Source organism: Heterodontus francisci, chromosome 20 (assembly GCF_036365525.1).
Source record: "Heterodontus francisci isolate sHetFra1 chromosome 20, sHetFra1.hap1, whole genome shotgun sequence".
Taxonomy (NCBI): Eukaryota; Metazoa; Chordata; class Chondrichthyes; order Heterodontiformes; family Heterodontidae; genus Heterodontus; species Heterodontus francisci.
Window position 1 is genome coordinate 66927360 of NC_090390.1, and position 27672 is coordinate 66955031.

A 27672-nucleotide genomic window follows, 5' to 3' on the forward strand; every position below is an offset into this window, starting at 1 on the left:
ATGCTGTGGCTTGTAATTGCAGCAGTTACTTTGGGCAACACAGTGAAAGGTAAGAACAAAACAATACAGAACGGTATCAATATGTCCAGTCAAGTTGTTGTCAACTTTGTACAGAAAGAAAGCCAACACTTTGTTTGCAGTATTGCAGCTCCAAAAATACTGTGATTCTGAATTTTTCTCTCTCCCCCGCTTCTCTGTCCGACTCTATGTGTGCATGTAAATTTTATATATTTGCTTTTTGATGACATAGATTAAATGAATCAGTGGATTTATTGGGCTGAATTCTCATTTGGAGCATTCGCAATAAATTGGATGAATTAATCGTGCAAATAGATGTAAACGGGTATGATATAGTTGGGATTACAGAGACATAGCTGCAAGGTGACCAGGGATGGGAAATGAACATCCAGGGGTATTCAGTATTTAGGAAGGACAGACAAAAAGCAAAAGTCAGTGGACTAGCATTGCTGGTTAAAGAGGAAATTAACGCAATAGTGAGGAAAGATTAGCTCTGACGATGTGGAATCTGTATGGGTAGAGCTGAGAAACACTAAGGGGAAAAAAACATGGGGGGTTGTACATAGACCCCCAAACTGTAGTGTGATGTTGAGAATGGCATTAAACAGGAAATTAGAGATGCATGCAATAAAGGAACATCTGTAATTATGGATGACTTTAATCTACATATAGATTGGACAAATCAAATTAGTCACAATATCGTAGAGGAGGAATTCTTGGAGTGTATATGGGATGGTTTTCTGGACCAAGACGTTGAGGAACCAACTAGAGAACAGGCCATCCTAGACTGGGTATTGTGTAATGAGAGAGGAATAATTGACAGTCTAGTGATGCGAGACCCCTTGGGGATGAGCGACCATAATATGATAGAATTCTTCATCAAGATGGAGAGTGACATAGTTGATTCTGAGACAAGGGTCCTGAATCTTAGTAAAGGAAACTATGAAGGTATGAGGCACAAGTTGGCTATGACGAATGGGGAAACGTTACTTAAAGGGATGACGGTAGATTGTCAATGACAAACATTTAAAGAGCGCATGGATGAACTGCAACAATTGTTTATCCCTGTCTGGCGCAAAAGTAAAATAGGGAAGGTAGCCAAACCATGGCTTACAAGGGAAATTAGAGATAGCATTAGATCCAAGGAAAAGGCATATAAATCTGCCAGAAAAAACAACGGACCTGAGGATTGGGAGCAGTTTAGAATTCAGCAAAGGAGGACCGAGGGATTGATTAAGAAGGGGAAAATAGAGTATGAAAGCAAGCTTGCGGGGAACATAAAAACTGACTGTAAAAGTTTCTAAAGGTATGTGAAGAGAAAACGATTGGTGAAGACAAATGTAGGTCCCTTACAGTCTGAAACAGGGGAATTTATTATGGGGAACAAAGAAATGGCTAACCAACTAAATGCATACTTTGGTTCTGTCTTCACAAAGGAGGACACAAATATCATACCAGAAATGTTGGGGAACACAGGGCTTAGTGAGAGAGAGGAACTGAAGGAAATCAGTATGAGTAGAGAAATGGTGTTGGGGAAATTAATGGGATTGAAGGTCGATAAATCTCCAGGGCCTGATGGTATGCATCCCAGAGTACTTAAGGAAGTGGCCCGAGAAATAGTGGATGCATCGGTGGTCATCTTCCAAGATTCTATAGTCTTTGAAATAGTTCCTACAGATTGGAGGGTAGCTAATGTAACCCCACTATTAAAAAAGGGAGGTAGAGAGAAAGCAGGGAATTATAGACGAGTCAGCCTGATGTCAGTAGTGGGGAAAATTCGAGAGTCAATTATCAAAGATTTTATACCAGAGCACTTAGAGAACAGTGGTAGAATCGGGCAGAGTCAGCATGGATTTACGAAAGGGAAATCATGCTTGACAAATCTACTAGAATTCTTCAAGGATGTAACGAGTAGAGTTGATGAGGGGGAGCCAGTGGATGTGGTTTATTTGGACTTTCAGAAGGCTTTCAACAAAGTCCCTCATAGGAAGTTACCGTGTACAATTAAAGCGCATGGGATTGGGGGTAGTTTATTGCGATGGATAGAAAATTGGTTGGCAGACAGGAAACAAAGAGTAGGGATAAATGGTTTTTTTTCTGAATGGCAGGCAGTGATTAGTGGGGTACCGCAGGGATCGGTGCCAGGACCCCAGCTATTCACAATGTACATTAATGATTTAGATGAGGGAACTAAATGTAATATCTGCAAATTTGCAGATGACACAAAACTGGGTGGGAGGGTGAGTTGTGTGGAGGATGCAGAGAGGCTTCAGGGTGATTTGGACAAGTTGAGTGAGTGGGCTAATGCATGGCAGATGCAGTATAATGTGGATAAATGTGAGGTTATCCACTTTGGTAGCAAAAACAGGAAGGCAGATTATTATCTGATTGGCTATAAACTGAGAGAGGGGAATTTGCAGCGAGACCTGGGTGTTCTCATACACCAATCGCTGAAGGTAAGCATGCAGGTCCAACAGGCGGTAAAAAAGGCAAATGGTATGTTGGCCTTCATAGCGAGAGGATTCGAGTACAGAAGCAGGGATGTCTTGCTGCAATTATACAGGACCTTGGTGAGGCAACACCTGGAATATTGTGTGCAGTTTTGGTCTTCTTATCTGAGGAAGGATATTCTTGCTATGGAGGGAGTGCAGCAAAGGTTTACCAGAATGATTCCTGGGATGGTGGGACTGATGCATGAAGAGAGATTGAGTCAGTTAGGATTATATTCGCTGGAGTTCAGAAGAGTGATCCCATAGAAACCTATAAAATTCTAACAGGACTTGACAGGGTAGATGCAGGAAGGATGGTCCCAATGGTGGGGGAGTCCAGAACCAGGGGTCATAGTCTAAGGATACAGGGTAAACCTTTCAGGACTGAGATGAGGAGAAATTTCTTCACCCAGAGAGTGGTGAGCCTGTGGAATTCGCTACCACAGAAAGCAGTTGAGGCCAAAACATTGTATGTTTTCAAGAAGGAGTTAAATATAGCTCTTGGGTCTAAAGGGATCAAAGGGTATGGGGCGAAAGCGGGAACAGATTACTGAGTGGGATGCTTAGCCATGATCATAATGAATGGTGGAGTGGGCTCGAGGGGCCGAATGGCCTACTCCTGCTCCTATTTTCTATGTTTCTGTAGGCCCGCTGCTGAAATTGGCGGCGGCCAAAGAAAATGGTGGTCTGCACACCCGAGCGCGATTCCAAGCATGGCGGCTCATGTAAATAGCCGAAGTGAGCCATCCCCCCCGATCACATGAAGGAGGCAACCCGTCCGTCACTGGCAATGGCATCAGCTGCCTGTGCGCAGGCGCCGACGCCATTTTTAAAGGTCTTTGAGTCCTTCGGGGAGTTTTAAGAAAGCTGTAAACATTTATTAAAAAAATTAAAACCTGTATTTTTGCACCTCTCCCACCACGCCGCCCCCAGTAACCACAATATCAAATACTTGCCCTCTCCAGCCCAAAACATTTTCCTTTTCCAAATGACCCTTTCCCCCTCAAAGTGCATCAACTATAAACTTTACCCTTTCCCACAATCCACTCCAACAATGAGAAAACTTTATCGTTGCTCCCCCCGGACAGAAAAACTGACCTGCTCCCCCCACCGAACCAGTGTGGCGCTTCGATTCCCTGGATGGGGATCGGAAGGTGCAGGAGTGTCAGCCAGTGGCACAAAGATCGCAACAGGACTGGAGGCAGAGGCGGGCTTGCAATTAAGTCAGGTATATAGATTTATTTAAATATTTAAATGCAGGGCCCATTGCCAAGCAGCGGGGGTAGTGGGGGTGGGGGTGTGTCGCCATGAGGCCTCTCTGCCTCCGTGGAGATCAGGCTGGGCCCTGTCAGCGTCGGGGTCCGTGGCGGGTCTCATCCAGGGCAATCTTCATGCCCCCCCCCCACCGCCACAGATCCCGATGTTGAGGCCTCTATAAAATCCAGCCCATTGAGCGTGAGGTGGAAGGTCGGAATCTTATCAGCCGTACAGAGGTGCCTTTGGAGGTGGGGGGGAATTTCAGAAACATTCCCCATCGCATTGCCGTCTCAAAGCGATGTTGCTGGAGGCGGGGTCTGAACATCACCGGCTACCTGCCTGGCAGTGGCAGGTAGCTAATTATCAGCAATTAAGTGTCTACTTAAAGGCAAATTGGTGATGTCGCCAGGATCTTACTGGTGGCAGACAGGCCCAGCACTGAGGCCAAAGCCCAGCAAGTGCCTGGAGGTGGCCTCCTGGTGGCAGGCTTGGGGGCCAGCAAGGCCTCCTTTAATTCCACCCCCTCCCTCTGGAGCCACGGGTGCCAGAAAGCCACAGCTGCGGTTGCTTGCCATTCTGAAGAGGGGATCCCCCTCCACAAAGATGGCCTGGAAGCTATGGCCACAGTTTATTTTTAAACATTGAGAAGTTTTCGGAGAGTGCCTCAAGATGGAGGCACCCATGTGGTCTCCCTCCTACATCAGCAGCACCCACCTCTTCCAGTGGGCTGCTGGCCACCCAGAGCCTCATGCACTCCCATTAGTTCACCCGCCTGCGTAGCCCACCCACCGTCCTTAATTGTACGGGGCTCCCAGAGGCCTCTGGTAAGGTCGTGCAGGTGAGCAGACCTCAAAAACCATCGGGGTCGGGACACGGAAATGGTTCCGTCCTGTCCTCTTTTAAAAACTAAGGCAGTAAGATTTTGCCTGAATTAGGCTGAGGTATGTTAAGTGTTGGTACAACTGGGTAATTTCTACTCTATAGTGCTTATGTTACGAGCACTACATTAAATTATGTGAGTTATTTTTGCAGATCCTCCTCTAGTAAGTTTATGATCCCATTAACATCAAGTGACAAATGGAGCTCAATTGCTTCCCCATCAGTTGGCCCTCCAGTGATGGCCACCTTGATGGCCACTGGCAATGCATTCCCACCTGGTCCACAGTGAAGAAGGCCTTGCTCCAGGCAGCAGCAGATGTCAGAAATGACCTGCCATGAAAGCATGAGCCTCATGTGGGACTGGTGCTTAGACATGCCAAGAAAGCTGATCCTCTGCCTGTAGACCCTATGTTAGGGATCTCGCCTCCTCCAAGATGGATCTCTGTTTTCATCCTGTCTGCCCCGTGGAGTGGCATGTGGCTGAGGAGAAGACAACTGCTGCCGCTGCTGTTGGCATTGGTGTTGCTGCCCCTCTTGTTCCTCATCAGAGGTGCAAGGTAGAGCTGCATAAGCCGCTCCCATACCATGTGAAGGCTGACAGCAGGGAAGTGCAGATCAAGATGAGTGAAGTCGAAGGTAGGTGAAATGACTTCAGTAAAGTTGGAAATCACCTGTGAAACAGTGAAATCAAACTCTCAGAACAAGTGCTGTGAACACAAGCCGTACCCATAGGCAGGACAGCAGTTATACTCTGTTTAAAGGCTTTCAAGGTTGCCATTTTCACTGATCAATGGCTCCCAGCTGTCCTAATGCCTTGTTGACCCTGGCAAGTTCCACATAGCTCAGGAAATCCATTCGTTTGTTGCTAAAGCCAGAATACATGTTTAAAGACTCAATTAATTGATTATTTAAATTCCTGATCTGACAACTCATCTCTAAATGCACTCTGGTGAAACCCAGAAGTGGGCAGTGTCATGTTGGGTTTCCAACCTGCCATCATTTTTCGGAGCTTTAACCCGTGCCTACCTAAATGCTCCCCCACTTCACAATTAAAATTCTTCCCGGTGTCAAAATTCATGGTGTTCTTTCTGCTGCATGCTGCACAACATTGCCATCATCAGGGAACATCCATTGCTACCAGCTATACAGTGAGCAGCTGAGGAGCAGAAACTGGAAGAATTGATTGAGACTGAGTTGAGATTGTTGGTAGGTGAGTGATTGAGTAATAGGGTTGCCGTGCAATGAGCAGTGTATAATACCAGTGGGCAAGATATGGCATTTGAAGATGCAATTATTGACCTTGACCCCTGTGTGAGGTCATTGAGCTTCTTTCAAAACTGCAGCTGAGTCCTCAGGGTGACACACCTGGCATTGATTAGCACAGCTATCTGCTTCTACTTCCTTCGGGGAATTTATCTGGAGGGCCTCCTGGCCCCCTGCTAATAGATGACATCTCTTTTCCTCTGCACCTCCTTGGTCAAGGCCTCCAGTGCAGTGTCAGAAAATCTTGGAGCCCACTCTCTACCATGTTGTACTACCTTCATTAGGAGCAATGGCCACAGGTTAGTCATGTATCACAATCCCCATGCCCATTTTCAGGCCTTATTGAATTTCATGGCCACCATCTCTGTCAAGATAGCAGCCATTCAGTATTAGACTGACTTATCTGTCTGGATATTGTGCTTAAGTTTCTGGAGTGGGACTTGAACCTATATCCTTCGACCATAGAGGCAAGAATGCTACCTCCGAGACAAGGCAGACACAAGGACAAGCACCTAATGTTTCATTGTGGAACATTCATCAGAACAACGGGCTCTCAGCGGCGGGCGAAAAAAATGGTGATCTAGTGTGCGGCGGCTCATGCAGGGCAGGCTGCCCCCCTCCCCCCCCCCCCCAATCACGTGGTGGGACAGCCTCAGCAACGCTGTGAACAGCATCAGCTGCCTCTGCACAGGTGCTGGCATCATTTTTAAAGGGCTGCCAGACCTGCCACAAAAACTGCAGAGTTGAATCCCATACCCCCCAGCACTACACTGCAAATAAATTCTCACCCCATGCCGCCCCCACCACTAAAACACTTAAATTGCCGAGTTGACATCCCCCCACGACTGCACAAAGTGCAGAGGTCACCCACCCCCTCCACCACACTAGAAATGCAGAGTTGACCCCATCACCGCCCCCCCCCCCAACCTCGGTGGTGCCAGCTTTTCCTGGATGAGAAAGTGAAGGCGTGTGAATACTGGCGTCAGGAGCTCAACAAGATTCAGCCCAACATTTCTCACATTTCTGTGTTTTTATTTATAATTTCTAACATTGGCAGGTTTCCTTTACCTATTCAATTCTACTTTCTACTAATTAATATGGCACTGAGTGACCTAAATGAGAGGAGAAAATATTTATATTTGTCTTAGTTTGTGCAACTTGCTTACAAAATGACTTCTCTTCACAGCTGCCGAAATCTGCTATGACAAACTAGGCTGCTTTACGGATGATGTCCCTTGGGGTGGAACAAAGCAAAGACCAATTAAAAAACTACCCTGGTCCCCAGAGCAAATTGATCCACATTTTTTGCTCTGGACAAGAAGAAATGCAGCAAATTTTCAGGTACTGTTAGAAATTACTTTTTAATTACTTTGAATGTATTCGTCACATTATCAAAGAAGGTGGGTTGGAACTTTGTAATAACGAGGCTGCGAGCCTCATTGTCATTCCACTTTTTAACTTTAACTATTGTCGACTGGGTAACCCCACAGCTTCATTGAGGTGAGGACTTGGTGGATTCAGGAGGTTAAGTGCCTTTACACTTATCTCCTGGATCCAGTGTGCCTGCCTGAGAAGACTCCATGATTGGGCACTCCCCTTTCCCCCAAGGCCCCCATTCCACCACCAGACTCTAATTTCCTCCCCTCCCCAAACCATGGGTTTCTGATCTCTCCCCATGCCCCCAAACTCCACGCTCCCTCCCCCCACCCCCACCAACATCAGCATCCCATCTGGGCAATACTCCTCCACTTTCTCCCTCCCAGCCAAACTTAACTGCTCCTGCGGCCTTCACTGACAGGCTCCGCACTCAACTGGAAACCAAGCCTGTCAATCAAGCCTCTGGCTGGAGAATGAGTCATTGGTGGCATGGACACGTTGTGGTGTTAAAACTGCACAGTGTGTCGGAGAGTCTCAAATCCCGTGTTCCCCACAACTTTCTGACTGACCCTGCTCCCTGAGGGTCAGGTAAATAAAGCCTCAGCCCTAGGAATGGAGAAGGGGAGACAATCAAACAATAAACAAATGCAGGGAATTAATTGATTAGATGACCTGCAAGCTGCTCAATAGAAAATTGTTCAATGATCAGAAAGCTCATCAGTGAAATAATGCAGAGATATAAAAAGAATGTGAAGAGTTGGGATGAGATGAAAAACTACAGAAGGAAATAGAGAAGATGTTCAACATGTTCAATATGAAGTCAAAAAGCAAGTAAAACACTGGATCTGCCAATGAAGAGAAGAAAACCAGTCAACACCACAGGGTCACACCCCACCAGGCCAGAAGATGCAGTGTCAGAATTAATGCTATATGACCTGACTCATGGAAACGGAAGGAGTGTACAGTATTCGGAGGTAGCCAAGAACTGATTGGCACAGTGGTTAGCTCCGCAGCCTCACAGCTCCAGCGACCCGGGTTCGGTTCTGGGTACTGCCTGTGTGGAGTTTGCAAGTTCTCCCTGTGACCACGTGGGTTTCCACCAGGTGCTCCGGTTTCCTCCCACAGCCAAAGACTTGCAGGTTGATAGGTAAATTGGCCATTGTTAATTGCCCCTAGTGTAGGTAGGTGGTAGGAGAATGGTAGGGAATATGGGATTAATGTAGGATTAGTGTACATGGGTGGTTGTTGGTCGGCACAGACTCGGTGGGCCAAAGGGCCAGTTTCAGTGCTGTGTCTCTCTATGACTCTAACTGAGGAGAAATTAGGAATAACAAGGCATGAGAAATGACAGCAGTGAAGAAAGCAAGTGTGCAAAGAAGGTGAGGAAACCAGCCTGAAAAAGGATAAGTGAAGGAGATCAAAAACAAGGTCGACAGAAAGAACAAAGAAAAGAAAAGGCAATGAAGCAAACAGACATAAACATATTGGGGAAAATTTCCTCTGTGTACCTATATAAATAAGTTGTCAATCTATCATATAAAGATTAACTTCCCCCATAATGTAACTGAAACAGAGATATTGATAAACTGAGTGAGCTCAAGAACAAAAATAAAAGCAGATTGACCACAAACCACATGAAGCATCATAAAGGGCAGAAGCTATTAGAGAATATAGAACTTAAAGATAATGAGAAAGGGAAGAAAACAGGCAAATGCATCAATTCTGAGAAGGGCATAGAAACAGAGGCATAATAAAAGAAAAGCAAAACAACAGAGAAATAAAATACAACGGTTAAAACTGTAGTGTAAACAGTAAAGAGGTTGGCAGAATTACAGTGATATTGTTGAGAGGACAAGCAGCTTAACTTTCAAGCCACAGCCCTCCTGAACCACACAGCTCTGTTGTTTGTTAAGAGTGTGGCAGTGTTAAGATTGGTGATGACCCACTGATGCTTTACCCAGCATAGCTTAGACTGAACATAAATAAAATATTTAGGTTGCCTCTAATTTTGTTCATTACTCCCTGATTTTATGGACATTGTTGCTGATTGAGTGAAAGAAAGAGGGAGAAATTTGAAAGGAAAGAAAATCAAAGCAAACACAATTGTGGATAGAAATTTCGAAAACTTTGTCAACGGAATCACAGATTTATTTTGACACTTTTATAAACTCAACAACAAAGAACATACTGTCATTTTTCACAGAAGATATGAATATGGAAACGGTACAAACTGCTGCCACTCACATCTGTGTGCTCATTTGTTTGAGTTACTTTAATGTTACTGGACATACAGAATCCAGATGTTAAATATCAAGGAATCAAAGTTTATAGAGAATTCAGATTATAAAAAGGAATGTTAAAAACATCAAAGAAAAAGCTTGTATTTGATTTTTTTTACTTTGATCTGGGCAGTATTTCTAACAGTAGCTACATAGTTTTATTGCGGTAGTTTTATTCTAAATTATGAAAGTAACTTTGCTTATGCAAGATGATGGAATATTAACAGACAAGCTAGTGAATTCATAAAGGGATAATAAAACTATAATCAATTTTGTTTCCAATAAACATTGTTTCCAGTAAAGCACAAAGCCTTTTTGCACGTCAAGAATAAGAGAAATAGCTTGCATTTATAGTGTACTTTCCCCATCCTGAGGACATCCCAAGGCATTCCACAGTCATTGAATTACTTTGATGTTTTGTAGCCAATTTGCACACAGTAGTAGCAAGGTCCACTCACAAAGTGATGAAATGAATGACCACATAATCCGATTTGAGTTGTGTTAGCCATTACGTCTTGGTCAGGATGCCGGGAGAACTCCACTGCTTTTCCTTGAACAGTACCATCGGATCTTTTATGTTCACCTAAGAGGAATAGACAGGACCTTGATTTAACATTTCACCTGAAGGACAGTTGAGGGGGGATTTTAACCCAGAGGTGACATGTAAAAATGTAAAAAATCTGAAACCCGACCCCAACCTGCCTCCAATCCGTCCACCTTTGTTTTTAACGGAGATGGAATGGGGGGGTGGGCAACCAACCCTCTCACAGCAGGTGGTTTGGTCATTTAAATAGTATTATAAGGTTGCATGCCTCAGATTTCACCACCATTTTAAGTTTAACCTTGGCTGACCATGTTTCCTAGGCCTCAGGAAGTCCATTGCCTAAAGGGAGGTAGGGATTGCTGGAGCCAGAGGGGAAGTCACCCTGGGGCCTCCAATCCCTCTTTCCTCCTCTCTGTTCCCCATCTGCAGCCTGGTGCTAAAGGCCAACCCACCTTACAGCCAGCCAGCCTCCCACTCTGCCTGGCTGTGGCTTAGAAATGGAGACAACAATTTTTAATCAGATCTTGTTATTAGATTTGGTAGGACCTGAAGGAAACCTGTTCTTCCGGGTTTCCCAACCTCAAAACAGCACCCTTTCCCTTACCCACCTCCAAGCTGATAGCAGGGTCAGTATCTCTGACAATGCAGCACCCTCTCAGTACTGCACTGACATGTTGCCTTATATTGCATGTTTAAATCCTACAGTGGGATTTAAACTCTCAAACATCAGAGTCAGAGCCAAGAGTGATACCACCCAGCCAAGACTAATATCAGGATGAGTAGAAAACTGTGAACTAGCAATGAGAGAGAAAGTAAAGTGTCATTAAGAAATAAATCATATCATGTAATACTTTTAATCAGTATTTAAAATGACAATGACATTTTACAGGGAGTACAAGGTAACAGGAGTTTGACTTAACCTCCATTGTATATTCCCCACAATTTTTATTGCATTAACCTTGTGTTGCAGCATGTAGGTCTTACATGGAACAGTTCTATCTGTTGTAGTGAAAGCTTCAAGTTTTCTTACTCTAATTATATAGCTTTTAACTATGTAATAACATTTTAAAAATCTTAAGCTGTGAGCATGGCATGGTGATACTTTCATGCATCAATGAAACATGTACATTAAGAATATGAGAGCTGTATTAGATTTTCTACCAAGATAACATAGCTGTTTTAATACTGCTACTTGAAAGTGCAATTACAGTGCAATTTACAGATATACTTTCTCCACAGGAGATTACTGGACTAAATCCTTCAACAATCGCAAACTCTAATTTTGACCAATCCAAAAAAACCCGCTTCGTAGTTCATGGGTATATAGACAAGGGAGAAGAATCATGGCTGTCTGACATGTGCAAGGTATTTGTTGGATCTAATATAAAAGGCAAATGGTAATCATGTTATTATTATCACAATAGTTATTACTGAAATTGATATAAATCGACTTCTTAGTAAAATATTTAAGTGTAGCCCTTACTCTTCTGGTACTTTCTCCTCCCTTGAGCATCTCCCCTGGTTAACCCTCTTGCTCTCCTTTAAAATCCTCATTATTTACCACACCTACAAGTCCCACCCTTGTTTCTCACCAAGATATTCTCTCTCCTCTTTCAGCCTTTTCCCTGTGTAATTCCTCATCCTCAGTGACTTAAATCTCCATCTCAACTTCCCTTTAACTTCTCTCCTCTTATTGTCCTGCTTTCCTATCCTCCCTAAATCCTTCCCTTCATATAAACTTTCATATCATACTCATGGCAGGCCCCTCAACCTTGTCATTTTCTATGGCATCCTTGCTCCCATGGTCTTGATCGCTGATGACCCATATCTCCCTACTCTCTTCCCACCCCACTTGTTCCCCCACATCAGTTATAACTGCACTTTCCAACTGACAATTCCTTAGCATGTGGCCTTCTATTTGCCACAACACTTCTGTAGCTCTCAATCTGCTCAATCATCTTTTTCCTGCACCTTTAGTGCCCATTTCACCAGCAAAGTCCTCACCCATCCTGGTATTTCCACGATATGACCCCCACTTTTGCTCCCTCAAGCCAACAAACTTGAACGTTTCCAGCACAAAACTTGTTTACTCCTCTGCCACCAGTTCTGTTTAAATATTAAAATGGAGGGAAAAGGGTGGGGAGGAATTTTCTTGCAATGTCTCCATCAAGCATTACCAGGCCTCACTTTCATCTGCCAAAACTATCCACTGTCCACAGTAATGATGAAAAGCAAAGATAAAACTCTCCACCACCATCTTTCTCCCTCTCTGCTGCTCTCTCCTCCAAACAAGTGTCAGGAGCTCATAGACATTTTTTGTTACCAAGACTGAAACCATCAATTCAGTTGTCTCAACTGCTTCCCCCTCTCTCTTGCCCATCAAGCAAACTCCACAGGTTCCCCCTTGAACCCATTTTTGTGTCCAGTTTCTCTCCCATTTGTTCCCTCCCAACTTCATCTTGCCCATGAGACCCATCTTGTGCTCCCTGACCCCATTTGCACCAAACTGTCTGCTACCCAACCTTGGTTCCTGACCCTCATGCCAGTTGACACTGTACTGACCCCTCCTCCCTTTCAAATTGCCCATCATCATCTCCCTCGCCCAAAGAAAACCACAGTCAACCCCTCTGTCCTTGGAAACGATTGCCTTATTTCCAATCTCCCTTTGCTATCCAGAGTCTTGAAGTTGTTGTCACATCCCAGATCCATGCCCATCTTTCACACAGTTGCATATTTGAATTTCTGCAGTCAGAGTTCCATCCCAACCACAGAACTAAAACAGCCTGAAGTAAAGTTACACATTCCATCCTCTGTGACTGTGGTGCATTACCCCTTCTTGTTTTCCTCACTCTTTCTGCAGCCTTCAACATAGTTAACTATACCATCCTCCTCCTAAGCCTCTCCTCAGTGGGATGGTGTTGCTTGGTTCTACTCCTACCTTCTGATCATAGTGAGAAAATCTCCAGTAATGGCTTCTCTTCCATCCCTGAAACCGTTAACTTCAGAATCCTCCAAAGATAGATTCATGGTTCCCTCTTTTTTCTCATCTACATGATCCTAAATGGTGATATTGATTAACAGACACAATGACACCCAGCTCTACCTCACTGCTATCTCTCTCAACTCCTCCACTCCTACTGTTTTGTCAGGGAGTGTCTCCAGCATTATCTCTTTCATGAGCCACAGATTCTTCTAGTTCAATATTGGAAAGACCAAAGCCCAGCTCTTGCCACAAACTCTGTATCCTTGTAATTGATTCCATCCCCCCTCTTTGGCCATTGTTTCAGGCCTAACCAGACTATTCACAATCTTGTTGTCTTGTCTAAATCTTTCTGAGGTTCCGACCCCATATCCTCTTCTTTAATGATTTCAATCACAATCTCCCCTTGCTCTCTCTCCTTTTAATTCAGTACTCTCCTATCCTCATTAAGTCTTTCCCTCCATATAAAAATTCCTATTCATATGCACAGACACTCCCAATGGCCCCCTATGGTCTTAATCACTAATCACACACATCGCTCTAGCTTCATCCAACCTCACTGAATAAAATCTCTCCATCACAATGACTGCCTACTTTCACCTCAGAAACATGGGATGGAATTTTACGGCCCCCCCTCCATAGTACTGGGCTGGTGGCGGGGGGGCCGTAAAATTGAGTGGGAAGCAGGGGGTGCCATTCCTTATGCCTTCCCGCCCCTGCTGCAATTTTATGAGGGGTTGTGGTGGCGAGAAACGGCCTGCCCACCCCAGGCCAGTCAAGGCCCTTAAGTGGCCAACTGACTGCCACAAGGGCTTCCTCCCACCGCTGCAGCGGCGGGTGGGCCACCCAGACCCCAGAATGCTGCCAGTTAAAACCTGGTGGCTTCCTTGCAGGTTGAGGGTGGGGAGGCCCTCCTGATCAGGCACCCTGTGCCCCATGGAGGGCCACCCACTAAACCACAACCACCCCCACTGAAAGAAAGTTCCCCTCCCCGCCCCTCACAACTGACCCCCCCCCCCCACCCCTTGCCTCACTGGGCCCTGGTCGATTGTCCCCGGCAAGGCCCCTAAAAACTTACCTGTCTTCCGGAGCCATCATCCCTCTCGCTGCTTTGGCTGAGTTGCAGTCCCAGCAGTGGCCACCGCTTCTGGTGTCGATGCTGGGACTGAGAGCTGCCAGCCTGCTAATTGGGCGGCAGCTCCATTAGGCGGGACTTCCTGCCTCCGAGCCCAATTAAGGGCCTGGGGAGTGTAAAATCCCAGCGTGGCTCCCCAGGCCTGGCGGAAAAAGGCACGCCCCTACTTTTTGGCTGGTGGGCGAGGCCTCCCACCCAATGTAAAATTCTGGCCATGGTCAGCCCATCTGATGCTAAAATCCTTATCCATGCCTTTATCATCTTTAAACTTGACTGTTCCAATGCTCTCCTGTCCAGCCTCCCACCCTCTGTAAACTTCAGTTCATTAAAAACTCTGCTGTCTATATCCTATTTCGCACTACGTCTCGCGCACTTATAGCCATTGCCTTGCTGAGCTACATTTACTATCAGTTCCCTAACATCTCTAATTTAAAGTTCTCACTCTTTTTTTTAAATCCCTTAAAGATGCCTTGCCTATACTGTAACTCTTTCAGCCTTACAATCTCCAGCCCCCAACTGTTTCTCTTGATCTACAATTTTGTACCTCCTCCCTACCTTTGAAGGGGAGCTGCCAATGGTGGGACACTCATAACCCATGCTCTAGTATTCTCTCCAGCTCTCCATCCCCCTCTCCTCCTTTAAGACTCTCCTTAAACCTCCTTTTTTCTCCTAGCTTTTGGTCTCCTCCTCTTATCACCTTTTTTGGTATGTCATTTTTAAAATTTCTGATTATCTGTGAAGCATGATGGGACATTGTTCTATGTTAAAGATGCAATATAAATGCAAGTTGTATTTCTTGTTGTGCACTTATTTTTAAGGCAATGTTTGAAGTGGAAGATGTGAATTGCATTTGTGTTGATTGGGTACACGGTTCAAGAACCTTATACGATCAGGCTGTTAACAACATCCGGGTGGTTGGTGCAGTAATAGCACATCTGATTGATGTATTAGAGGTAAAACCAAATTTACTGAAGAGTTTCAGCACATTACAATTCCAAGAAAAATAGTACAATCAGATTAAAATCTATCCTTTTGTGTATAAATAGAAAAATTTTAACTACTCACGTTCTAAGATCCACATTATTGGCCATAGCCTGGGAGGTCAAGCTGCTGGAGAAGCAGGAAAACGCATTCCTGGAATTGGAAGAATCACAGGTAAATATATCAGCAGTCAGAAACTATTCACTGAAAGAAGTAAAAATTGAAGATTTTTCAACAAATGCATCTTAAGCTGCTGTTTTCCTTCACTGAAGCTAAAATATTTCCTCCAAGGAGCTCCTCTGACAATGACAAAATAAAATATTGTAAATGTGCCAGGAGCTATTGTTCTGATGTTCATGCACAGTAGCTGAAGACTGTCACACTCATTTGATTTGTTGATGTATGTCTAAGAGCAGACAGGTAATTACCCAAGGCTGCTTGTGTGAAGGACTGAAAATGTAAAACAACATTTTTAAAAGCACAAAGAGCTCAATGGTACATTGGGTTAGAATTTAGTTATTCCACATCTGGGATCTGAATTTGGATTCAGTCTAGACCAGTGGGATGAAAGTCTGTTGTATCTGCCAATCGTCAGGATTCTGAGTGAAGTAAATTTGGAAAGTGTCAATCTAGGTTCCAATGCTGTGTAGTCCACAGTGCAAAATTACCCATAATTTTACACTAATTGGCATTCTGACTCAGAGATGAAGGCTGTAAAGATAACTGACATGGGGAAAGAAGATGAGGCATATAGCCGGCGTATTACTCTTGCTGGGAGTACTACATACTAACACTGGGTGCAAAAATGTGAAAGCACTGACAGCTACACCTGGGAAGTTTGCATCTGTGAGTATATACCCACTTGGGACTAAATTGACACTACCATTGTTGAAGCCAGAGGCCATCATATGTGTGCAATAATCACTGGGGCTCAAAAAGTGAAAACAAGTGCACACTGCATGTAATATTTTACAAAATAGAAACAGCTATAATGTAATGAAAAATTACTGTGGAAAGTTTGCATTCACTGTAGTTCACTGGCATTATTATTTACTATAGGTCTAGATCCAGCCAAGCCCTTTTTTAAGGACACTCCCAAAGAAGTTCATCTGGATCCTTCAGATGCAGTGTTTGTTGACATTATCCACACTAATGCTGCTCCGTTATTTCCTAACCTTGGTAAGATTTTCCACATAAGAGCACTGAAAAACAGAAAACTACAATTGCTTTTTTCACTGATTAATAATTTTAATTGCATTACCCGAACAGGTTTTGGACTGCTTGAACCCGTTGGACATCTTGACTTCTATCCAAATGGTGGAGAATTCATGCCAGGATGTGACAAAAATATTATTTCAACTATAATTGATATTAATGGCATTTGGGAAGGTACAAAAACTTTCTTATTCAGTGCATGCTTCAGATCACCAACATTTCTCTTTCATTATACTAAATTCATTCAGTTAGTTATTGAGATATTCTGGATTATTAAAGTATGGTTTCACATTCACTGCAATAAACTGTACAAATATTTGCTGATTCTTTGAAAGGTACTCGTAATTTTGCAGCATGCAGCCACTTAAGGGCATATAAATATTACACGGAGAGCATCAGAACCAAAAGTGGATTCGTAGGTATTCCATGTAACAACTATGATGACTTTACAGCAGTAAGTTTCCTATTAAAATTTCTTCCGATATTCCAAGCTGCACATTAATTAAGAGTTTCCAAGTTAGTTGCAGAAATAGGGCTGGATTTTACTGAGCTCCGGATGTCGAGCTCCATGGTGGGCGGGGCGGGTAGATCGTTCCGACAGAGGCCTGCCACGGAGCTTGGCTCCAGGAGGGCTCGACCCGCCGGGCAGCAGTGAGGCTTCGTGGCAGCATCCCTGCCACTGGGCAACGGGACCTCAATTTCCGTATTTAAATCAATAAAATGAATTAATTTAAATATACTTAACAGCAGTCGTCCAGGCCTGCTGTGATCTTCAGAGCAACAGCTGGCACTCCCACACCTTCAATTCCCCATCTGGATTTTCAGTACGGGGAGTGGGGGTGGGGGGGGGGAACGTGGTCAAGTACACATCATCAGTTTAGGGGATGGTGGGAAGGGGTGACCTTTCAACTTTGTACAATCCAGAGTGGGGAAAGGTCAGCATTCAAAGGTGTGTTTTGGGGGGAAGGGCAAATACCTAATGTAATTTTTATTGGGGGGTTGGAAAGGGATGTTACAATTTTATTTTGTAAACTTTGGAGGGGGTTCAGTTTAAAAATTCAAATTTTCCGGCAGGGCTGGCTGCCCTTTAAAAATGGCATTAGCGCCTGCGCACAGACAGCTGAGACCATTGCCGGCGACAGACTGCCTGCCACCACCCCCCACCCCCTCCACAAGATTGAGGCGGGGAGTCACCCCGGCTATTTAAATGAGCCGCCACGTGGGAGATTGCGGTAGCCCTTTGGCGTGTGGCCCGCCAATTTTTGAGCCCGCCGCCTCTTAAAATCCTGCCCACAGTCTTTCTTTATAAACAAACCTTAAATATTCAGCCAGTTTTATTTGTTTCCAGGGAACATCATAGATTGCATTGTGATGGGAACCTTTATTGTCCAAAAAGTTTTGAATAATCTATTGATTTGGATTATTCACTAGTTTGAATAAAGTAATCTAACCAATTCAGCAAAATGGAATTTTACTGTTAAAATAATTGAATTATCAAAAGAATTTGAATTAAGCAACTTTGCCTTAAGAGAGTTGTCTGTAATAGATAAAGTCTGCTAAGATCTTTGGCACACTCTCTTTGATAGCTTCCTCTTTAGTAGTGAAACCATAGACTGAATTTTATCAGACCTCTAGGGACGGGCACGGTCTCATGGGGGCCTATCAAATAGCAAGGGAAGGCAGGGGGTGGAGTGCCCATCACCTTCCCAATGCCATTCAATTTTGTCAGGGATGGGGAAGACTGGCCTTCCCACCCAGAGGCCAATTGAGGCCCTTAAGTAACCAATTAATAGCCACTTAAGAGCCTCTTCCCGCCACCACTGCTGACATTTATCCAGCGGCAAAGGGCGCTTCTGCCACCTGGAGAGGCTGCCCAGTAACACCAGGCCTCCGTGTGGGCTGTTGGCAGGAGGCCCCTCCTGCTTGGGCAATCTGTGGCCCGCGGAGGCAAAGGCCGCCCCTGCGCCAAGATCCCCCCTCCCCACACTCTCAACAATACACACCACCCCACCCCTCACTGGGGACTGCCTGACCAGCCCTGGCGAGGTGGCCCCACTTACCTGCAGTCCGAGGCTGCAGCGCTGCTCCTGATCCTGGGCCTGCTGCAGTACCAGCAGTGGCCACCGCTCCCAGTGACACTGCTGGGACAGCTGAGTGCTGGCTCTCTGATCGGCCGGCAGCTCTTGGAAGTGGGACCCCCATCCTTAAAGGGATTGGGACCCCGACACTGGCAGTTAACTGCCTGAGCATCGTAATATGCAGCTGAGGGTCCCCCAAATGGCCGAGGTGTTCCCTTCGTCTTTCTGGTATGACATCGGGACCCCCATCGGCTAAAATCCAGCCCATAAACTACCAAGGATGATTAGTTGGTCTAGGCACCAGCTGCTGAACTTTTGTAAATGCACTTGAAAAGTAAGTGTTTATGATTTTCCTTGCCCCTTTGAATCACATGTTTCTTAAGACTTCTTCTCAGAGATTGCTGTGTAAACAAGGCCAATGGTTGGAAATGTTATCCTGGGCCTGGCCAAATCTCTGATGTAACTACTGAGGGTCAGAGTGGGGGGGATGGGAAATGGAGGGGTTTAGTTGTAATCCAGTTCAGTCAGAACATTTACCCACAGAGAGGTGGTCAGGATATTCTAATGGGGACAGGGAAGAGGACCATTTTTCAATTTCCCCTTAAATCAAGGTGAAATATCTGGGGATGTTCCCAGGTCTCCCTGAGCAATTCATTCAGTTAGAGTCTTTTACTTCTACCATGTGGTGGCAGATTGCTGCTTTGATTTCAGGCCTCAGTTGAGTGGTACAGTCAATGTACCTTTACAGACACAGGCACAGGCTGCCTGCCCTATGTATGCTGATGACCTTTCCCTGGGGTTTGGAACAGGATCTGTGCCTTTCCACATAGGTGTACTTTTCCATCATATTTCCACTGGCAACATGTCAATTAGAATTTTTGGTCCATTAGCTTTTTAACGCATCCTTTTTTCTTTTCTTTTACTGTCGTGTTACTTATTGGCTTTGGACCCATTAAGCTTGTTTTCAGTTTAAGGCGTATGGTCTGTTTATATGTTCACATTTCAATGGGGGCCAAGCCATTAGGTGCATTGCAGGGATATTGTCCTAGAAATTGTTGATGCTGTGACCATTTGACAGGCATAAAACAGGCGCATAAGCAGCTAATATGATGGGCTGCATGTGTGTGCACATTCTGTGATAGGAGTGCACCACTTGGTGAAGGCAAAAAAAAGACATCCAGGGTTCCCGCCTAAAACAGGCATTAGTATCGTTGCTTACAAAATAAAGGGCCTAATGCCCGTTTCAGGCCCTTTTCTGAATTGTTCTGCCCTAAATTTTGCCAATACTCTATCACCTATGTTCAGGATCATCATGCCTTTGTGCAACCTAACCAGCAGTCCTTAAAGGCCGGAGGCCGTCAGCAATGGTTTGAAAAAGAAGCATACCTAATTGAGGAGCTGGGGAAAGCAGGATTGCTGCTCCTCACTCCACAGCAGTGCCAAAGATTGATGCCAGTGCCCGTTAACCGCACCCTGATCATCTCAGCTCAGACTCCCAGGAACTACCTGAGGGCTGCTATAAGAGATGCAGCAGTCCGAAATTCAAATTCGATTCACCAGCGATCTGTCTGGGGGTGTCAGCAGCTCATCGTACTCCTGTAAATGGGGCCTTGAGGCTCAATGTCAGTTGTGCTTTGGGTCTACCCGTTTTACCACAAGGTGCTGGGCAAGCATGTATGAACCAATTTCTAGGCCAACTTCCTGAGAACTGAAAGAATTCACCCTTAACACAGCAAACTCCAAAGCGGACGTAAGCCAACCTACTCTTCCCTCACACCGTGGTACCTGGGCTGTCTAAAGGTGCACTTCTATGCCAAAGCTAGCAGGTGGTTGGCTGCTCCTGTGCTACAAAAGGCTTATTGGATTGAGGCGGCCCTTCTATCATGGCAATCAATCCTGAAAGAGAGCCACTGCTGTCTGAATTTTTGGTGTTTGTATATAGGCAGCCTCTTACATGCCGTTTATGTGATGGGGAAGGCCAGAGGTTTGGCATGTGCTGCAACCCTGAGAAGCAGCAGCATCACACAGGTCACCCCCAGCCAACACTATTCCACTGGACCCTGAAACTGTGTCTCCACTGACATACAAAACAGGTTTTGGGGGTTTTTATGAGCATCTTTCCTTAGCTGCATCGTGTCCCGGTGTGTTTGTAGGTCACTATCTAAAATTGTGCCTTCTTCTTTTAAGCCTTCTTGCAATGCCATGCCCCTTCTTTGGTTATATGTACTATGTCCTTCACTTGGCACAAATTCGCAGATGAGCCTTTTATGACATATATCTGACAGCGAATTCAGTGTTGCAAAATGTTTACTACTTACCTGCAGCTTCCCTAGGCTGCTGCAATATTCCATTTTTGGCTTTTTTCAATGACTTCTCTTCCTGCTCCCACACCAATTACCTCTTACATCACCCAAGGATCTAACCTTGACCCCCTCCCAATTCTCATCTTCATGCCTCCCTTTGGCGACATTATCCAAAAACACAGCGATAATTTTCTCATGTACGCTGACAACATCCAGCTCTACCGCACCACCACGTCTCTGGACTCCTCCACTGCTGCTAAATTGTCAGACTGCTTATCCGGCATCCAGTACTGGATGAGCAGAAATTTCCACCATTTGAATTTTAGGAAGACTGAAGGCATTGTCTTCGATCTCTGCTCCAAACTATGTTCCCTAGCGATCGAGTCCATCCCTCTCCCTGGCAAAAGTCTGAGATGAAACCAGCCTGTTCACAGCCTTGGTGCTATATTTGAGCTCGAGATGAGCTTCTGACCACATATCCACAGCATCACTAAAACTGCCTATTTCCCCTCCGTAACATCGCCCAACTTCGTCCCTGTCTCAGCTCATCTACTACTGAAACTTTCATTCATGCCTTCCTTACCTCTAAACTTGGCAATTCCAATGTATACCTGCCTGGTTTTCCACATTCAACCCTCCATTAACTTGAGGTCAACTAAAACTCTGCTGCCCGTGTCTTAACTCGCACTAAGTTCCATTCACCTGTCACCCCTGTGCTCACTGACTTACAATGACTTCTGGTCAAGCAGTGGTTCGATTTTAAGATTTTCATCCTATTTTTCAAAACTCTCCCTGGCCTCCCCCGTCCCTATCTCTGTAATTTCCTCCAGCCCCACAACCCTCTGTGATGTCTGCACCCCTCCAATTCTGGTCTTTTGAGCATTCTGCTTTTAATTTCTGTATGATTGGTGGCCGTGCCTGTAGTTACCTGGGTCCTAAGCTCTGGAATCCATCCCTAGACCTCTCTGACTTTCTACTTTTCTTTCTTCCTTTCAGACAGTCCTTAAAACCTACCTCTTTGACTAAGCTTTTGGTCATCTGCCCTAATATCAGCTTACGTTGCTCAGTGTCTAATTTTTCTTTTCAACACTCCTGTGAAGTGCCTAGGCACATCTTATTATGTTAAAGGTGCTCTCTAAATATCAGTTGTTGTTGTTGTTTTTGTTTTAAATACTGCATTGCTAATTTCCCAGCACAATACTTCCATAGTACATAAGATTTGCACTAAACAAAAGACACACAACTGAGCTGAACCCACAAATTACAGTAGGATCAGCACTGAACAGTATCCACTGAGGGGCACAACCTAACGTGGGCGGCACAGTGGTGCAGTGGTTAGCACCGCAGCCTCACAGCTCCAGCGACCCGGGTTCAATTCTGGGTACTGCCTGTGTGGAGTTTGCAAGTTCTCCCTGTGTCTGCGTGGGTTTCCTCCGGGTGCTCCGGTTTCCTCCCACATGCCAAAGACTTGCAGGTTGATAGGTTAATTGGCTATTATAAATTGCCCCTAGTATAGGTAGGTGGTAGGGAAATATAGGGACAGGTGGGGATGTGGTAGGAATGTGGGATTAGTGTAGGATTAGTATAAAGGGTGGTTGATGGTCGGCGCGGACTCGGTGGGCCGAAGGGCCTGTTTCAGTGCTGTACCTCTAAACTAAACTAAACGGCCCGGTGGAATTTCAGGGCCGTAGTCTTCACCATCACAGCACTTAAATTAAACAATTATATCAAATTACATTTTAAAAATATTTCACAAGCAAAATATGCTGAGATGGAACTGCTGCAGTATTTTAAGATTCAGGTGAAACATTCCAGGGCATTTTTTCCTATTTCTTTCATGAGGTTACATTTAACTATCATTCCCAAAGGCTGATGATTTGCAATGAATAGGTATAATAAATAGCAAATTGCCAATTTTATTACCTATAACTGGCAGTTAATTGTTAGCAACAAATACATGCTACTGACTTTTTTTAATAATGTGCTATTGTTTTCCAGTTCCTAACTATCCTTTTAGTGCAATGCAGGGCAAATAAGGACAAAATAGCCACAACATTATTATTGGTCTTTAAGTTTCAGCCTGAGGAATTTACAATGATCATCTTTGTTCTTATCACTGTAAATTTCTCTGGCTGTTCTGCATTGACCTGCCCTTTCAAGTGATTTGAAGGCAATATTTTGGTACTTTAATGTCTGGTTGTAACCTGCACACCCCTGAGACTTGTAGGCCTCATATTTGTTACATTGGCTAATATATTAGAGTTATCTAATTGGCTCATTGCCAAGGTTAAATGGATTTTTGGCTTTAGATTTTTTTTATTCTAAGCCAAACTCTCTTGTGGCCTTATGGGTTGATTATAAATGGTTAAAAAAAAGGAAACAGCTGCCAATGAAGAGTCCTTCACAATATGTTTGTTTTCCTAAGGGGAGTTGTTTCAGTTGCCCAACAGAAGGCTGTCCTCTAATGGGTCACTATGCTGATACCTATCCTCTTGGAAATGCTACTGAACCCAAATTTTATCTGAACACGGGTGCTGCTCCATCTTTTGCACGTATGTATATACACATTACACATCATTCAGTTTTTCAAATTGCTGTTGAAGTATATTTATTAATTAGGAAATTGTAATAAAAACTCTGAATCTGATTGTTTACAACAGGCTGGAGATATAAGGTTTCTGTTAAAATTACCTGCACCCGAAGTATCAGAGGATTCTTCAATATTGCCTTGTATGGAGCCAATGTCAATACCCAACAGCATCAAATTGCAGAGTACGTTTATGGCTGCTGATCAGGAGATAATTGTTCTAAGTGTTTGAAAAACTTGCTCATCGGTGTGGTTGTACACAGTCTAATAAAACTGATATTCCTATTTTATAATTTATTTAATGATATTTTAAAATTTGGTCTTGTGATGTGGACCATGCTGACAAGGCCACATTTATTGCCCATCCCTAAATGTTCTGAGAAGGTGGTGGTGGACCCTCTTGAATGTTGTTTTGTAACTGTGTGGTTTGCCAGGCCTCTCGAAAGACAATTAAGAGTCAACTACAAAGTGTGGAATATGTAAGCCAGGCCAGGTAGGGTTGGCAAATTCCCTTCCCTGAAGGACATTAGTGCACCAGCCAGGTTTTTACAACAATCCAGCAGCTTTCATGGTTATTTTTTTCTGGTGCCAGCTCACTATTTCCCAGATTTGCTTGCCTGGAATTTCTGTGATAGTTCTTCTAATCTCCCGCTGTAACTGCAACAGAAGATCAGCAGGAGCCCTGGAGAAACAGCCTAAACAACCAACAGATTAGGGAATCCACAGAGTTTCTACCCCATTGAATTTAGTGAATCCTGCAGTAAATATTTAGTGGGTTTGTTGTCAAAATTCATTAAGATTGAACCAATTGTTCTTTTTATTCCACTGCTTATCTTGAGGGTGCCCTGTATTAAAAAAATCTGTTTACATTAATATGCCACAAATGATTTTGATACTGACCTATATATTTTGCTTTGCAGAGCACTGTTGGAGTCTGGAAAAACATTCACAGCTGACATTGATGTGGAAAATGACTTAGGGAATATTACTAAAGTCAAATTTATCTGGGATAATAAGCTGCCAAATCTTTTTGGGCCAAAAATTGGAGCAGAAACTGTAACCCTATTAAGACTATATGACCAACAAACGTAAGTGCACATTTATTAAATTATTGAATATGTAAAATTTACCAATATTGATTCAGACACTGGCTGTAATGCTTCATCTCATTTGTATATCTAGCGTGGAACTTGGATACAGTGGTACGTTTGGACAAATTCCCAAATGACCACGATAGGTGAATTGATCACTATATCAGAAGATGGCAATGCCATAATGTCCAGCTAATATGGTTTAGCCTGCTAGTGAGCAACATTACTGAACACAAAGCTGTGTAAAAGCCCTGATCCATTGCCCAATCCCTATGACATGGAGGTCAAACTTCCATTAATACTTTTCCTGAAAATAACAAATAAAGTTCTAATTTCCTGGAGGTGATAGGCTTTTGAGCCATCTCACAGGATTTTAAAAATCTGTGTTGCCAAAACTTATACACTAAATGGAGTTCTTTAACAGTCCTTTGCTCAGCATGCCAGATTTTGGCTGAAAGGAATGATGGAGCACACTGAGGAGGGTGGTTGAGCAACATATCAGAGAGAAGAGATTCATAAACATTATAGAAACCAGTACAGATATAGGAGGCAACTTAACTCATCCCTCCTATGAACCTCCCCAATACAGTATTTAATCGCTGTTGATTTCAGAGCGTTTGTCTCCACTATCTTACCTGGAAGACCATTCTAGGCATTGATTAGTCTTAGTGTGAAGAAGTTCATTGTTGACCTGAATCATGGACTTACATATCATGAAGTGTTGCATACAGTTTCTCACCAACACCAAGCAGAATTCCAAGTTCGCCTCTAGGCCCCACAAGGAAAATTTAGGCCTCCCCTACCCAGGCATCCTCTCTCTTCCTAAATGAAAGTACTGTCCCAAAAACTGCACCTTGCCTTGTTGTTGACAATGGATCCTTTGGTGCCAACTGATGCCTCCTGCCACCGGAAATTCTGCTCTCACCTGCTTCCTGCTGTTAAAATCACCTGGGCCTCACACCGCCAAGGCCTGGAGGGGGGGAATTAGTGTTTATTGTCTCAGACCCACCACAGCTCTGTGTGATATCAAGAAACGACTGAAAGTACTGGATACTGCAAAGATTATGGCCCCTGACAACATTCCGGCAATAGTACTGAAGACTTGTGCTCCAGAACTTGCTGTGCTCCTAGCCAAACTGTTCCAGTACTGGCCACTGGCATCTACCCAGCATTGTGGAAAATATCCCAGGTATGTCCTGTACACAAAAAGCAGGACGAATCCAACCTGGCCAATTACCACCCCATCAGTCTGCTCTCGATTATTAGTAAAGTGATGGAAGGGGTCGTCGACAGTGCTATCAAGCGGCACTTGCTTAGCAAAAACCTGCTCAGTGTCATTCAGTTTGGGTTCTGCCAGGGCCACTCAGCTCCTGACCTCATTACAACCTTGGTCCAAACATGGACAAAAGAGCTGAACTCCAAAGGTGAGGTGAGAGTGTTTGTCCTTGACATCAAGGCAGCATTTGACCGAGTATGGCATCAAGGAGCCCTAGCAAAACTGGAGTCACTGGGTATCAGGGGGAAAACTCTCTGCTGATTGGAGTCATACCTGTCACAAAGGAAGATGGTTGTGGTTGTTGGAGGTCAATCATTTGAGCTCCAGGACAACACTGCAGGAGTTCCTCAGGGTAGTGTCCTCGGCCCAACCATCTTCAGCTGCTTCATCAATGACCTTCCTTCAATCATAGGGTCAGAAGTGAAGATGTTCACTGATGATTGCACAATGTTCAGCACCATTCGCGACTCCTCAGATACTGAAGCAGTCTGTGTAGAAATGCAGCAAGACCAGGTTTGGGCTGATAAGTGGCAAGTAACATTCGCACCACACAAATGCCAGCCAATGACCATCTCCAACAAGAGAGAATCTAAACATATCCGCTTGACATTACGATTGCTGAATCGCCCACTATCAACATCCTGGGGGTTACCATTGACCAGAAACTGAACTGGAATAACCATATAAATATTGTGGCTACAAGAGCAGGCCAGAGGCTAGCAATCCTGCGGCGAGTAACTCACCTCCTGACTCCCCAAAGCCTGTCCACCATCAACAAGGCACAAGTCTGGAGTGTGATGGAATACTCTCCACTTGCCTGGATGGGTGCAGCTCCAACAACACTCAAGAAGTTTGACACCATCCAGGACATAGCAGCTCACTTGATTGGCACCCCATCCACAAACAGTCACTCCCTCCACCACCAACGCACAGTGGCAGCAATGTGCACCATCTACAAGATGCACTGCAGCAACGCACCAAGGCTCCTTAGACAACACCTTCTAAACCTGACACCTCTACCACCTGGAAGGACAAGGGCAGCAGATTCATGGGAACACCACCACCTGCAAGTTTCCCTCCAAGACACACACCATCCTGACTTGGAACTATATTGCTGTTCCTTCACAGTCGCTGGGTCAAAATCCTGGAACTCCCTTCCTAACAGCAGTCTGGGTGTGCCTACCCCACATGGACTGCAGCGGTTCAAGAAGGCAGCTCACCAGCACCTTCTCAAGGGCAATTAGGGATGAGCAATAAATGCTGGCCTACCCATGGTACCCATGCCCACATCCCATGATTGAATTTTTAAAAAAAGTTCCCTTCATCCCCATCCCCATCCGATTCCCACTCCCAGTTAACATCGGGCTTTACAAGTATATAGAAAATTCAGCATAAAGCTGATTCAAACAAACTGTTGGAATATGCAAAGAATTAATACCAATAGAATTTTAACAAATGTGCTTTAAGCATTCCATCCACAAGATCACTACAAGCAGTGACACAGAAAGAGATTCCATATACATTTATGGTATCAATTCACTCATTTCAAATTCTTAAATTGTTGGTTGGGACATTCTTCTAAATATAAGTTTTCCAAATAAATTGTTCAGCTCTCATTCCAGTAGTTCAATGAATGCTACCACATTGTAAAAATGTTCATAGTTAATTATCGTTTGCAATAGAAGTGAATCACTTTTATCAATATGACATCATCACAAGAATACATTCAAGCAAAGTTACGTTATTTTGTGGTACATCATGAGTCAAATTGAGGAAATATAGGAATATAGATGTTTCATATATGTAGATATCATTTATTTATTGCAATGTAATATTTAATTTTACAGCTTTAAATTCTGTGGAACTGGGCGTGCTGGTGAAGATGTTCTGCAAACTGTTTTGCCTTGCTCAAATTCTTGA

The 27672-nt window shown here is 44.3% G+C and overlaps 1 protein-coding gene across 1 annotated transcript; it reads left to right on the plus strand.

Moving 5' to 3' along the window:
- On the plus strand, positions 1–27672 carry LOC137380879 (pancreatic lipase-related protein 2-like). The gene is made up of 12 exons (XM_068053287.1): positions 1–49; positions 7093–7247; positions 11346–11471; positions 15040–15174; positions 15268–15376; positions 16262–16381; positions 16472–16591; positions 16753–16871; positions 23224–23350; positions 23459–23570; positions 24306–24473; positions 27600–27672. The coding sequence occupies exons 1-12, from the start codon at positions 1–3 to the stop codon at positions 27670–27672; spliced, it is 1413 nt and encodes a 470-aa protein (XP_067909388.1).

Bases quoted from the DNA above. Each gene is read 5' to 3' on its own strand.
- LOC137380879 (XM_068053287.1), top strand. From the start codon at position 1: ATGCTGTGGCTTGTAATTGCAGCAGTTACTTTGGGCAACACAGTGAAA. The intron at 16,382-16,471 runs GTAAGATTTTCC...TTACCCGAACAG, and splicing joins TCCGTTATTTCCTAACCTTG to GTTTTGGACTGCTTGAACCC. The intron at 24,474-27,599 runs GTAAGTGCACAT...TTAATTTTACAG, and splicing joins AGACTATATGACCAACAAAC to CTTTAAATTCTGTGGAACTG.